This window comes from Ursus arctos, unplaced genomic scaffold, assembly GCF_023065955.2.
Source record: "Ursus arctos isolate Adak ecotype North America unplaced genomic scaffold, UrsArc2.0 scaffold_6, whole genome shotgun sequence".
In the NCBI taxonomy this organism is placed as follows: Eukaryota; Metazoa; Chordata; class Mammalia; order Carnivora; family Ursidae; genus Ursus; species Ursus arctos.
The window spans coordinates 56,130,567-56,145,062 of NW_026623078.1; the positions used below are offsets into that span (position 1 = coordinate 56,130,567).

A 14,496-nucleotide genomic window follows, 5' to 3' on the forward strand; every position below is an offset into this window, starting at 1 on the left:
AGGAGCCTGGCTCTGCCCCCCTCCCCCTCCATTACAAAGACTCACTTAATAAACTGTACCCCAGAGGAAAGATAAGGTGCAAATGATTACCTTGTCTGCAGCTATAAGTACTTGGGATCTGTATGCACATCAGAGAAGGCAGAGCGGCAGAAGCCTTCCTGGGGGAGGAATGGGCTCCGCAGACACGGGGCCACCCAGCGCTTTGCCGCGCTCAGCGCCCCCGCAGAGACGCACTTTAGCTGCTCTATTTGTAAATAAGTGAGCGCCAAAGTGAATCTGTTTTTCAACTTTGGGAAACTTGGGTGCTTTCAAATCCGTTAGAGTCAAAGTGAGGAAAAAAAGTTGTTTTCTAGCCTTTTGGTAGATTTTGGTTTCACTTTTGGTACATCGGGGTTTTACTTGCAACTTTCGCACCAATTCGAGGTACGTAATCTTAGCTGTATTTTTCACAAACTTGTACTGTCGGGGCTGGTGTTCTGTCTGCTTACCTTTAAAACGTAATCAGCTGGTGTAATTAACTGTCCGAGGCTTCTCTGGAGTGTCCCGGTTCTTCTGTGCGACTCTGCCATCTCGTGTGCTGTTGTTATCTTTTCCAGCAGATTTTTACCACAAGTTGTTTAAAAACTATGATCTATTTAAGGATGGAGGAAATGAAGTGCAGTTGAAGAGACAGTTATGCCGAAAGATAAACAGAGCAATATTACTTATCAGAATGGGTACAATTTTGGCTTGCTTAATGAGTACAATATATAGCTTCGCAATATATACACAATGAGAAAAAAAGCTTTATAACATATCAAGTATGCCACATTATTTCAGGCATAACTGTATAGGATACGTATCTAGGCCTGAGAGTGTAGATAACAAAATATAAGTGCTTTGCCTGTCTAAACATGTTAAATAAATGAGCATACGCTATCGCGTTCCAATACATTAGAAGATGTACTTGCATAGTTAATTTTTTTTAATGCACCACACGTGATCATTTGAAGTGCAAAGCCAGAGTATATCTTAGTATTTGAAGAAGGGGCTCTTTTCATTTAAACAAATCTTTATTTAAATAAGCCTTTTGAAAAGGATCTGTGGCATATCTTCTTTTCAGGAAGTTCCATCAGGGTAAGTGGAGATAAAGAAGCCGCATTATGAGGAATATTATATAAGTAAAGATCATTAAGCCAAAAAAAAAAAAAATGGCAGCAGACATAAGGAGAGTAAAACTAGCTGGAATGTCATTTTAACTTCCTAGATTTTAGGAGCTTTCGTGTACTTTGTTTTGTTTTCGGTATGTGGGTATTTTGGGAAGAAAGATTGTGTGGGGGCGGGTGGGAGAGAGTAAGAAATAACTTCTTATGTCCATAAGGTACCAAAAGAGTAACTGCAGAGGCTCATGGGCAATAAATTTCTGCGGTTGGATCCCACCATGCCTCTTGGTGAGCAGAGACCATGTCATAGCATGGTCAATGACTAAGGCAAACCCCAGGAGGCAAACGGTTCCCAAAACTCGCCACAGATGATATCTATCCTTGGTTCTTAGTCCTTTCCTACTGTCGGCCACTGCAAGGAATCTGATTTTCCACCTAGGAGGGAAGAGGAGTACAACAGTGGTCTCAATCAGACACTCCAGCCCAGCAGAAAGTGACGTGAAAAGCCTGAGAAGATGCTCCAGTGTACAGCGGGCTGGAGTGTTCTAGCCAATTCGATCTTTCTCTTTCTTTTCTCTTCTTAATAGGGGGTCAGCTCTGGTGCACCACGACGAAGGCCATCTCTGAGGGTGAAGAGCTAATTGCCTTTGTGGTGGATTTTGACTCAAGGCTACAAGCTGCCAGTCAGATGACTCTTGCAGAAGGGATGTACCCTGCGCGCCTGCTGGACTCCATTCAGCTGCTTCCTCAGCAAGCTGCCATGGCTTCTATTTTGCCTACAGCTATTGTCAATAGTAAGTGCTGAGTGCAGTAGCCCAGTACAAGAGCTTTGTAGTGCCGCTGGGTGTTTGTGGGAGGAAAAAATGTCTACTGACAGGCAACCGGGGACAGACTTTTTTTCTCCAGTGTTGTGATTTCATTTTATCTTCTAACTTTGTGTGTGTGTGTGTGTGTGTGTGTCTGTGATCACTTCTCATGGCAGTATGAAAAGGACACTTAAATTCATTCTTTTTAGGTTGGATTCTTGAATGTCATGAACAGAAAAAAAACTGACTTTCTAAACTAGTTGAACAACATTCACAGATACTTAGCTATGAGAGGTCGAATAGCTTTCACTGATGCTTCTTCAGTAGAATAACTGTGGTATTCCTTAAGGGCTATAGAGTTAAAAAAACTTTTTTAAAGAAAAAATAAGAAATCAAATTGTGATTAGATATACTAATAAAGAGAAAGTATAGCCTGGGTAAATCAATACATCAGCTAATACAACAACAAAAACAAAAGAAACATAGGAAAATAAAGAAAAATACATATGAGCTGGAGAATTCCAGACGTGTATGGAGAATTTAAAAATATGCTCTGGCAAGTATGCCTTTATAATTATATTTTGTTAAAACAACTAGTGAACTTAGTTTGTATTCCTTGAACACACAGAATGACACATTATATGACAGAAAATCAGTTATCCAGGAGTCCCCAGGTCTGAGTTCTAGACTCAGCTCTGCTCTCATCTAGCTCTGTAAGAAAACATGAATAGCAGTCACATCGTAAGAGAAGAATAGATTCCAAGGCCAGTAAGTAAATGAGGTATTACATTTAATCAAAAACATCCCTGAAAATTCCTAAGATTGAATGATCCAGAATTATAGATATCATAATGATGTCTTGATATTTTAAAAATAAACAAATACTCAACAATAATTACATTCTTGCTGTCACAATAGCCTTTAAAGAAATTCTCAGGTGTATCTGGAATTACTCTACATCCAAACACTGGATCCAATACACCTAACCTGAGGTAATATTTTAGTATAAAATCCTCCGTGTAAATGTAGTTATTTTCTTTTACTGGATCTTTGCTTTGATTCCAGTAGTGAAGAAGTTGAAATAACATAGGCCCAACTTGAATTTGAAGCAAAAGGGTTTTATTACCAGAGACACTAGGAATACCTTAAATTATTGTGAAGCTCCAATGTGTGAATGGTACTTTTAATTATATTTGAGATAATACTCTGTTTGCTTTCTGTAGCAGGATAACTATTGACCCCAAATAAATCAGCATAGATGCATACAGACTTCAGTCTCATTCTGAAATGAGCTATCAGTTAAAACTCATCCTGCTTAAATGGACACTACACAAAGCAATATGGCCCTCTGAATGGGTGGGAAGAGCTCAATAATAAAGAGCAGTAGTATATAATTTTATAACCAAATTTTATTTTGTAATTCTATATTGTACTTGCTGTCCTTCCTTCTCATTCACTAGAATTTGGTCTTCAGTTTTCTCCTTGTCCCCTTCAACACGCTCTCCCTGAGCCATCTCCTTCACTATCCCAGGTTCCATCACCAACTCTGTGTTAACAATTCACAAATCTCACATATAGCTGTTTCTTCTGAGTTTGGGACCTCTGTTGTCACCTTCCCCATATTCCCCTGTATTTCTTACAGAAATATCTTGTACCACATATCTAACAGAGTGGCCGTATGCCTCAGTTTGCCCAGATTAGCCCCAATTGCCAGTGTTATCTGACATCCCTCTGAATGGTGCTCCCTTTCACTACAGAGTGCCAGGTTTGCACAACACTGGGTCAGGTTTGGTCACCCTATACCTGTCCTTGCCTGACCTCATCACCTGTCTGTCATCTGCTCCCTACAGACATGAATGAAACTTTTACACAGAAATGCTAACAAGAGCCTGGGCATTGAAGAGACCTTACCTTCCACTCTAGCATCTAATTGCAAAGTAGTGGCCATCACTCCTAGTCACTTCTATTTCCTCAGTATAAGTTTTCCTCCTCTGTGGCCCCCTTGCCATTGATACAGAAGAGTGTTTCCACTGGGTTCCAGTCCCAGTTCACCCACTTATGTGATCATGGGCAAGTTACTCCATCTCAGTTTCCTTGCCTATAAATGGATAAAGGGGAAAACACACACATGGAGTAATTTTTCCTGAGTAAATACATACAAAATACACACAAAAATATCCTAGTATGACTTAACTCAAACTCTATCATATTTCACTTAGATTATTGCAACTGCATCCTCCCAGTTGTGTCTTCCTTCCGAATTCATGACCTTCAAAACTCTACTTCACTGTTATGATTCTATAATATCTGATTTTGTCCATCTCTTGCTTAAAATGATTCAATGATTCTCCATAATCATTGAGATAAAAATCTAAACTTCTTAAGAGAGCCTACAGAGTCTTTGATCACTGCTCTTCCCTCCTCCAACCTTATCTCTTCCAGTCCCCATCATGCCCCTTGCCTGGAATAGCCTCCCAGCCCTCACCCAGTCCCTCTCTCAGGCTCCCATGCCTCGCCCTTGGCTGTGCCCCTAAGACCCAACCCTCTTCATACCTCCCTTGCAAAATGTCATCCTTTACCACTCAGCTAGGGCACCACTCTTCCCTCTGAATCCTTCTCTGACCTTGTCCTTCTTCCAGTCCTCTCAGCCACCTAGTGTCTCGTCCCACACCCCAGGCACTCCTCAGATGCCTCCGTCAGAATGGTCATTGCCGCCAAATGTAATTATCTGACCCCTTATTCATCAGCCCCAGGAGACTGTAAGATCCTTGATGACAACTTTTTGATCTTTTATTTTGTTTTACACCCAACTCGGCATAGAGTCCAGCACACAGTAGGCATTCTATAATTAATTTATTAAATGAACAAATGACGTCAGGAGTTGGTATCAGGGCTAACTTAAGTTCAGCTATCAGATCCTTACCTTTTAGTCCATCAGATAAGCCAGTTCACATTGCTATTTATAAATGTGTATTTTTCTAAACCCTAAATACATTATAAACAACTTAAAATAAATCTCCTGTGCTTTTCCTGTTGGAGCCTCCTACAGTACCACTTTCCGAAGAAAGTCTGTGGGAAGGTAAATTGCACTGGGTGTAACATTTCTTTAAAAGCTTAGTCCTGGGCTGTGGAACAACACCCAAGACTGCACTCATCACTGTCTGATTGCCTGATTCAGAACCTGAGAGCAGTCTTCAAGAAACATGGAACTAAATGCCACTTCACCCAGGGCTGGTTCCAAATGGGCAGCAGCTAATGTGTCCCTGTGTTTTCGCCCGCAGAGGATATATTTCCTTGCAAGTCTTGTGGCATCTGGTACCGAAGTGAGCGGAACCTGCAAGCCCACTTGATGTACTACTGCAGTGGGAGGCAAAGAGAAGCCGCTCCGGTGTCGGGAGAGAGCGAAGACAGTGCTCCTCCGATTTCCAGCCTGTGCCCCTTCCCGCAGTGCGCCAAGAGCTTTTCCAATGCCCGAGCACTAGAAATGCACCTGAACTCGCACAGCGGTGAGCGCTTCCCTTCTTTCTTCTCGGGCTCTGGCAGACTCTACTGTTTACATACATACGTACGTACATTCACATATGCCAACATACATGATTCCGCATCTATCGAACTGTAGCTAACCATAAGATCAAAACCAAACTTGCTGGATTTTATGTCACTTATAATCAGTATATCCTACTCAAAGGACTCGGGTCTGAATTCTTTCCTAACAATTACAGTACTCAGATTACAGGCCAAATCATTCTATTTTTTTTTTAACAGCACCATTTCAGAAATAAACTCTCAATACCCTTTGTATGTTGTCATTAATATTCATTGATTGAAGTGTCAAGTGATCTTTGGAAACGGACCATATTATTTCCCACATGGTAGGGAATAAATAGTAGGTACATAAAAATAAGTATTTGCTGAATTGAAATAGCACTGTTATTTTGATAGATCCAATTAAAATCACACTTGAGAGAAATTAACTTTTAAATACGAATCTATAAAATGCTCTTGACTTCCAGAGCTTGCAGAACAGCTAAGTTGATTTCTATGACATAAAACCACTTTTAGTACTACGGTGTTTTTAAATTCCTTAAGAAAAATTAGGCTAAAAAACAAATCGGTTTTTTTTGTTGTTGTTGTTTTAAGTTCACTCTTTAACAGCAAGGTGGCAACTGTTCCCATTTTACTTTGGAATTATGTGCCCAAGTATTGTTAGTATTATCACACAGTATTCTACTTCATTCCTGTATTTTTAAAAAAACTCAAGTTAATCAAATGTACAGAATCATATTAACTCTAGATGCTTCTAGGAACGTTTGTGACTAGGACAAACCAAGGTTTGGGCATCACAGTTTTTCAGCAGCCGTAATACAAAACTTAGAAGGTACTGCTGGGTGACTTCCTTCACTGTTTTTGCTTGAGTTGAATAATTAAACAACTGAAATAGGTGCTGAGTTTAAAACAAAACAAAACAAAACAAAACAAAACTAGCTCCACCCTCCAGTGCCCTAGTACGGTGCAAGTTTTGTCTTTGAACCTATAAAAATAGGCAATTTCCCTTCTAGTCATTCTCTTCCCTTTCCCTACAAATGCGCTATCTTTATGTAGGTGATAAAGCAGAGGAAGCAGAAACAGGTCGCTTGTCTCAGATGGTGAGTAGCCAAACGTTCACGAAACAAAAAGAAAGATAGAGGGATCTTTTGGCTAAATAGAAAAATGAGTATTGGATCAGTTAAGGAGAAAAGGAGACATGAAAAAGAAGTCCCCTTTTATTGCTATAGGACTGAAGTTTTTTCTACGGTATTTTCAGCTTACAAATATAAAAGGCAGTTCTCATTTTAGTCTAAAGTGCAGAGAGCATAAGCCATGCCTGATTTAGCCATATGCCAGTAAATGGAAACTAGAGTTGACCTTAGTGAGTAAAAGTGTCCAGATCTCAATTCCCGTACATAAGGGGGAGGTGTTTCCCCCCCATAGCCACCAATGGGTATCCTCCAGATACCAAAATGGGTGTCCTACAGCTTAACTCAATTCTGACACTATCACCCAGAGACAGCATCAGATTTTCCAGAGTAAGGGGTCAGCCCCCTGCCCCAACTTCAAATGCCAGTAGAAAACCCAGGTCATTACCTATGCTTTGACCAACTAGCTGTAAATTAGAGATTGCTTAGACCTCCTCTTTGGGTTCAATTAATTTGCTAGAGTGGCTCCCAGAACCCAGAGAACCCATTTACCCACTAGATTACCGGTTTATTATAAAAGGTAATGATTTAGGAACAGCAAGATGGAAGACATGCCTAGAAGAAGGTATGGGAAAAGGGTGAGGAGATTCGGTGCCCTCTCCCAGGCTGCCACTCTCCTCAAGCCAACTGGGAAGCTCTCTGAACCACGTCCTTTTGGGTTTTTATGGAGGCTTCATTACAGAGGCATGATTGATGAAATATTGACTGTTGGCAATTTAAACTCAATCTCCTGAGTTTGGGGAGGAGGGGCTAAAAGTTCAAATCCTCTAATTACAAGATTGGTTCTCAATGCAACCAACCCCACCCTTAGGTAATGTAAGGGCTTTCTAAAAGTCACTTCATTAACATAACAAAAATACCTTTATTATTCTTATCACAGGAAATTCCAAGGATTTAAGGAGCTGTGAGTCAGGAAGCCTTGTCAAAGACTTAATGTATATGAATGACCAAACATGTATTTCTTATAAATCACAACCTCACAGTGAAGTTTCCTCACCAGTCATTGGTGATACTCAAAATATTTTATAACTGACTAGAAACAGTCCGTGATCAGTCAACACGGGTGTTGGTCCTAAACAACTGTATTTAGTGTGCTGGTGTCTACCAGCTGAACATCAGCCCTGGATAGAGATAAACCATGTTCAGCAAAATCAATGCATGAAATTCTAGATTTGTACCAAAGATAAATTAGGAGGTTATTAATTACTTTACGAAATGGTTCCTACTTGGATCCGTTTGACTAAATCCTAGTCTAGTGCACTAAGAGTTGTTTGATTTGCACACAGGTTATCAATGTTAGTTCCAAAGTATGCTGCTGCTTCCTAATGCGGAGCATGGTGTTGTAATGAGAAGGTTCTCGGATTAGAAATTATAAAATCTGAGGTTTGGGCATGCCTCTGTCATTGTATAGCTTTAGTGCCGTAATCAATTCCCTTGATTTCTCGGATTTGTTTCCTGACCTGGAAGATGGAGACAGTGAAGACCGCCCCGCTGTGATCCAATAACACACTTGAACGTGTTCTGGAAGCTATGAGGTGTTATTGCTATGATGACACCTGACAAAGGATGTCACAAGAAAAAAGCTAATATCACAAATGAGATTCTGAAAGATTTCAATTCAATCCTGCAGTGCAAAGGTTTTTATCATTAGAAAGCCAATGCACGTGGTTCTCAGTATTCTTATTTTGTATGTCTCTCCAGGAGTGAAAATGGAAGAATTCCTCCCCCCTGGTGCTAGTCTAAAATGCACCGTCTGTAGCTACACCGCTGATTCTGTGATCGGCTTCCACCAACACCTGTTCTCCCATCTCACTCAAGCTGCCTTCCGATGCAATCACTGCCACTTCGGCTTCCAGACTCAGAGGGAGTTACTGCAGCACCAGGAGCTCCACGTCCCTGGAGGCAAACTGCCCAGAGAAAGTGATATGGAACATTCTCCAAGCGGGGCCGAAGACAGCCTACAGCCAGCTCCAGACTTGCTGACCAGGAGCGAACTCCCCCAGAGCCAAAAGGCCATGCAGACTAAAGATGCGAGCTCTGACACAGAGCTGGACAAGTGTGAGAAAAAGACTCAGCTCTTTCTCACTAACCAGAGACCAGAGATACAGCCTACCACTAACAAACAAAGCTTTTCTTACACAAAAATTAAGTCTGAGCCCTCGAGTCCAAGACTTGCCTCATCTCCGGTTCAGCCTAATGTTGGGCCTTCTTTCCCCGTGGGCCCTTTTCTGTCTCAGTTTGCTTTCCCCCAAGACATCACCATGGTCCCTCAAGCTTCAGAGATCTTAGCCAAGATGTCCGAACTGGTCCATCGGCGACTGAGGCACGGAAGTAGTAGCTACCCTCCCGTAATTTACAGTCCCTTGATGCCCAAGGGAGCTACTTGTTTTGAGTGTAACATAACATTCAATAATTTGGATAATTATCTAGTGCACAAAAAACATTATTGCAGCAGCCGATGGCAGCAGATGGCCAAGTCCCCAGAGTTCCCTGGTGTTTCAGAAAAGATGCCTGAGGCTGTGAGCCCCAACACTGGTCAAACCTCCATAAACCTTCTCAACCCAGCCACTCATTCTGCTGATCCTGAGAATCCACTTCTTCAAACATCCTGCATCAATTCTTCCACCGTTTTAGATTTAATTGGGCCAAACGGGAAGGGCCACGACAAGGACTTTGCCACTCAAGCGAAGAAGCTCTCCACCTCTAATAGCAACGACGATAAAATTAACGGAAAACCTGTTGATGTGAAAAATCCCAGTGTCCCCCTGGTGGATGGGGAGAGTGACCCAAATAAGACTACCTGTGAAGCTTGTAACATTACCTTCAGCCGGCATGAAACATACATGGTCCACAAACAGTATTATTGTGCTACGCGCCACGACCCTCCGCTAAAGAGGTCTGCTTCCAACAAAGTGCCTGCCATGCAGAGAACCATGCGCACACGCAAGCGAAGGAAGATGTATGAGATGTGCCTACCTGAACAGGAGCAGAGGCCTCCCCTGGGCCAGCAGCGATTTCTTGACGTCGCCAACCTCAGCAATCCTTGTACCTCCACTCAAGAACCCACGGAAGGGCTAGGAGAGTGCTACCACCCAAGATGTGATATCTTTCCAGGAATTGTCTCAAAGCACTTGGAAACTTCTCTGACGATCAACAAATGTGTCCCGGTTTCCAAATGCGACACTACTCATTCCAGCGTTTCCTGCCTCGAGATGGACGTGCCCATAGATCTCAGCAAAAAGTGCTTATCCCAGTCTGAGCGGACGACCACGTCTCCCAAGAGGCTGCTGGATTACCACGAGTGCACTGTGTGCAAGATCAGCTTCAATAAAGTCGAGAACTACCTGGCCCACAAGCAGAATTTCTGCCCGGTCACAGCACATCAGCGTAACGACCTGGCTCAACTCGACAGCAAAGTATTTCCGAATCCAGAAAGCGAACGAAACAGCCCCGATGTCAGCTATGAACGAAGCATAATAAAATGTGAGAAAAACGGAAATCTGAAGCAGCCTTCCCCTAACGGAAACTTATTTTCCTCCCACTTAGCCACCCTGCAAGGCCTGAAGGTCTTTAGTGAAGCCGCTCAGCTCATTGCCACGAAAGAAGAAAACAAACACTTGTTTCTTCCCCAATGCCTTTACCCCGGAGCAATAAAGAAGGCAAAAGCAGCTGACCAGCTTTCTCCATATTATGGAATAAAGCCAAGTGATTACATTTCTGGTTCTCTTGTCATCCATAACACTGACCTAGAGCAAAGCACAAACGCGGAAAACGAATCTTCTAAAGGCCAGGCTTCCTCGAACGGGTGCGCTGTGCCGAAGAAAGATTCCCTGCCGCTGTTGCCCAAAAACAGAGGCATGGTCATAGTTAACGGTGGACTAAAGCAAGATGACAGACCCGCCACCAACCCGCAGCAGGAGAACATTTCCCAGAATCCTCAGCATGAAGATGGCCACAAATCTCCCTCTTGGATCTCTGAGAACCCATTAGCCACAAACGAGAATGTCTCACCAGGAATTCCTTCTGCGGAGGAACAGTTGTCTAGTATAGCAAAAGGTGTGAATGGCTCCACCCAGGCTCCAACCAGTGGGAAATATTGCCGGCTGTGTGATATTCAGTTCAACAACCTCTCAAACTTTATAACTCACAAGAAGTTTTACTGCTCATCACACGCGGCCGAACATGTCAAATGAGATAACTTCATAAACACCAGTCACCTTTGGTACCAGTGTTTAGTATGTTGTTCTACCCAGTCCAGAAAAAAAACACAAAAAACCCACAAACAACAACAACAACAACAAAAACAGAAAACAAAAACAAAAGCTGTTTGAATTACATCTGGGCAATCAGGAGATCGCTCATTAAGACCGAGTTGAAGACTTAAGGTGTAATTCCATTACAGTCCATTAGTAAAGTGTATTATTGGTGCCATTTTCAAAAAGAAATTAATTTATTTTACCAGCAGTATTCATAGCTGTGGTTATGTTATTTTTTATTTAAAAACTTTATATTAAAGTCATTTGTAATGTTATTGTATAGTTATTGTGTAGCACATATGGTTTGCACTGTATAGTAGCTTTTAAAGAAAATAGTCACGAACAATACAGAAAAGCATTTTAGAAATAGCTTCAAAAGCACTTGTGTATCTTGATTTCTTCTTCTATGCTGTTGCAGATATACGTATATGCTAAAATATAACTTGCAAAGATGTTGTAAGTACACATGCTATAAGTTCGCCTTAAGATTTCAATTCTTGGATAATCAGGCTCTGTTTGCACTTTATATTTTAGCAGATACAGTCTCTTAGTCACTAGGCTTTGCATTTGTATGTAGCTGTATGTTTCTGTCCATTTTCTTAATCTTAAACATGTATGTTAAATGAAGATGGCAATTTTTTTCTTGTATAGTACTTGTATTTTCTTTCGCTGATGCAGCTCTGTCTCAATTTTTAAACCTTTGCTGTTAAATGCAATACTTTATAAAGAATGAACAAAATTACTGGAAGCAGTATTGTAAGTAATGAGGTAGTATTAATCAGTTTTATCTTTTGAAAGGCACAGTCTAAATCGAAACCCTAAACTCAATGCTGCAAGTATGAATTTAATTCATATATAAGATCTATTTAAATATAAGAGTAGCAATACTGCACCTGGTGATCACAAAGATAATGTTCTACTTCTGATAGAAATAATTTCTCAACAAATGTTGTTACTATGCATGTATATGGATGGAATAAAATTCCAGATTGTTGGAGAAGTTTGGCATACTTTTTTTCTTTAAAATACAAAGAAAAGTCTATGTACCTATTCTCTGTGATGAGAATAGGTTCAAAATAGCACTGAATAGCTGAATATACGATATACACATGTGTATATATAGTAACATGTGCATAAATATATATATATAGTAACACAATGGCAAGTCAGTAAAGGAATAGACTCTCCATTATATGCACCTAATTAATATAACTTATTATATTAAAATGAACAGGAGACTCCAAACTATGGAACTAGAAAACTTTTCTATTACAACTATATATAATAAGCTCTATCTTTCTGTTCTCTACCCCCGACCACTGTAGCACAGAAAAGAACAATTCCATGTGTCTAAAAGATTTGCAAAACCTATGCACAAGAATAGTAACAATTGTTGATCAAACGCACCCAACTTTTAAATGAAGTTTACCAGGGAGAGAGGATTGCATTTTAAGGAGCAATGAAGTGGTGTGGTCAAGTGATTCTCATGAGTTAAGACATAAAAATTTCATGCCTGCAATTTGCAAAAGAACCTAGATTTTACATATCTCATTTGTGCATTCCAAGGGTTTGCATATTGACAGGGAGTGGAGAACAGACAGCATGAGTCAGATCATGGAGGACCTAATGGGCTGTCTGGAAGGGTTGAGGTGTGATTCAGTGGGCAAGATGGCACCTATTGCCAATCAAGACAGATTGTAGTCTATTCAGTTATAGAAACATCCTGATCTGAAAAGACAATTACCTCATCTGTGGTTAAGATGCACCATTTGCAGATTGTGATGCACTATTATTTGTCCATATTGGATTTGATAACCTAATGAACATAATAAGGTGCTAGCCCAAATGTAACATAAATACTGTGACAGAACATAAAAAAAAACCTAGTTTGTCAAGAGCATTTCTCCAGTTGCTTGTCGAGAATAACTATTTTTCAATGTAAAATCTTGACCTTCACTAATATTTTCCATTTCAGTCAGTGACTAAACAGTGAAATGAACAGAGCTGATCTGCTTCATAGAGTTTTGCAGGAATTTCTCAAAGCATTGGAGCCTTGGGGCACCACTGGATGTTCATAAGGACCTGTGTATTTCTCAGGTGGGAACTGGCAGGACTGGATATTTGTAACAGGACTTTTTTCCCCCAATCTCTTCTTTTTCTCTTCTCTTTTAAAAAAAAGAGGAAAGAAAGAAAGAAAAAGAAAGAAAGAAAGAAAGAGAAAGAAAGAAAGAAAGAAAAAGAAAGGAAGAAAAGAAGAAAGAGACATTAAGAGAGAGAGAGAGAGGGAGGAAGGCAAGAAGGAAGGAAATTAGCATGTCAGCATGTCTGTATTGATCACCTGGGATTGTAGCCACTATTTTGGGGATGAAGGAGGAGGTATAATCCATTAATCCATGACTACTTCCCTAAAGGAATGTATACTCTGGCTCAGTTTAGAGCTTCTCAACACTGTTCCCTCATTAGAATCACTTAGGGAACATTTTTTAAAAGCCAATGTATATGTGTTTTTGGTGCATTGAGCTTCAATGCAATTGAAGATCAATTAAAGAAAAACTCTTGTCTAGGAATCTACATTTTTAAAAATCCATGTGAGTGGTTCTAATATGTGGCAGTGTTGGGACACACTAAAGGATAAATTAGGGTGAGCTACAAAGGGTAAGTGATAATGAGTAGAAAGATAAAAAGAAAAAGAAGAAACCAGTATGGGATGAAAGAGTTGGGGAAGATTGTGAGGATAGGGTAGGGTCTAGTAAGGTGGGTACAGTGATGAGGAATGCTTCCTGTCCTGGGTGCCCTGAAATATTTATGCACTATATCCAAAAGAATATTTCTGAATTGTTTGTATAGTTGAAAATGAGTTTCAATTGCCATTCACAGAAGGAAATTGATAGCAGAGGCTGAAATAGTGATGTTTGGACCATAGCTGGACCCTGGAGAGTATAGAGGAAGAAAACAGGATTTCCACTGTAGAGATCAATTGTCAATGGTAGCATGGAAGTAGCATGCGATGGTGAAGAGTGAGTAACAACTTTTCAAAAGAAGAGGGCTCATATTGGAAAGTAGAAGAAAACAAGGGTATAAATAGAGACCTGTTCATTCAAGACCTTGAATGCCAGGCTGAGTTTTACAGGTTACCTGGCACATTGCCTCCTACCTAGAGTCACAAAATGAGAATTGTGTTTAGAAACAGTGACAGGGGCACCTGGGTGGCTCAGTCAGTTAATCGTCTGCTTTCAGCTCAGGTCATTATCTCAGGGTCCTGGGATTGAGCCCCCTAATTGGGCTCTCTGCTCAGCGGGGAGCCTGCTTCTCCCTCTCCTTCTGCTGCTCCCCCTGCTTATACTGTCTCTCTCTGTCAAATGAATGAATAAAATCTTTAAAAAAAAAAGAAAAGAAACAGTGACAGGGTGAAGTGTGAGGCCTGGAGGCTAGAGAAAGGGAGATTTGCTAGAAGAGTCCATAGCAATGGTCCACACGGGGACTAGTGAGACCCACACTAAGTGAATAAAGAAGGACAAGTCTAGGTACAGGCTTACATTATAACAGATACTGAAGA

General features: G+C 40.8%; 1 protein-coding gene across 7 annotated transcripts in view; it reads left to right on the plus strand.

Moving 5' to 3' along the window:
• Positions 1–13,199, plus strand: part of ZFPM2 (zinc finger protein, FOG family member 2) — a 443,324-nt gene extending 430,125 nt beyond the window's left edge. For all 7 annotated transcript variants that reach the window (XM_026495581.4, XM_026495582.4, XM_044382651.3 and 4 more), the window contains 3 exons: positions 1,730–1,936; positions 5,230–5,454; positions 8,386–13,199. In XM_026495581.4, coding sequence (XP_026351366.1) covers positions 1,730–1,936; positions 5,230–5,454; positions 8,386–10,877 — 2,924 coding nt within the window. In that variant the 3' untranslated portion in view covers positions 10,878–13,199. The remainder of the gene's footprint in view (positions 1–1,729; positions 1,937–5,229; positions 5,455–8,385) is intronic.
• Positions 13,200–14,496: the final 1,297 nt, after the last annotated feature.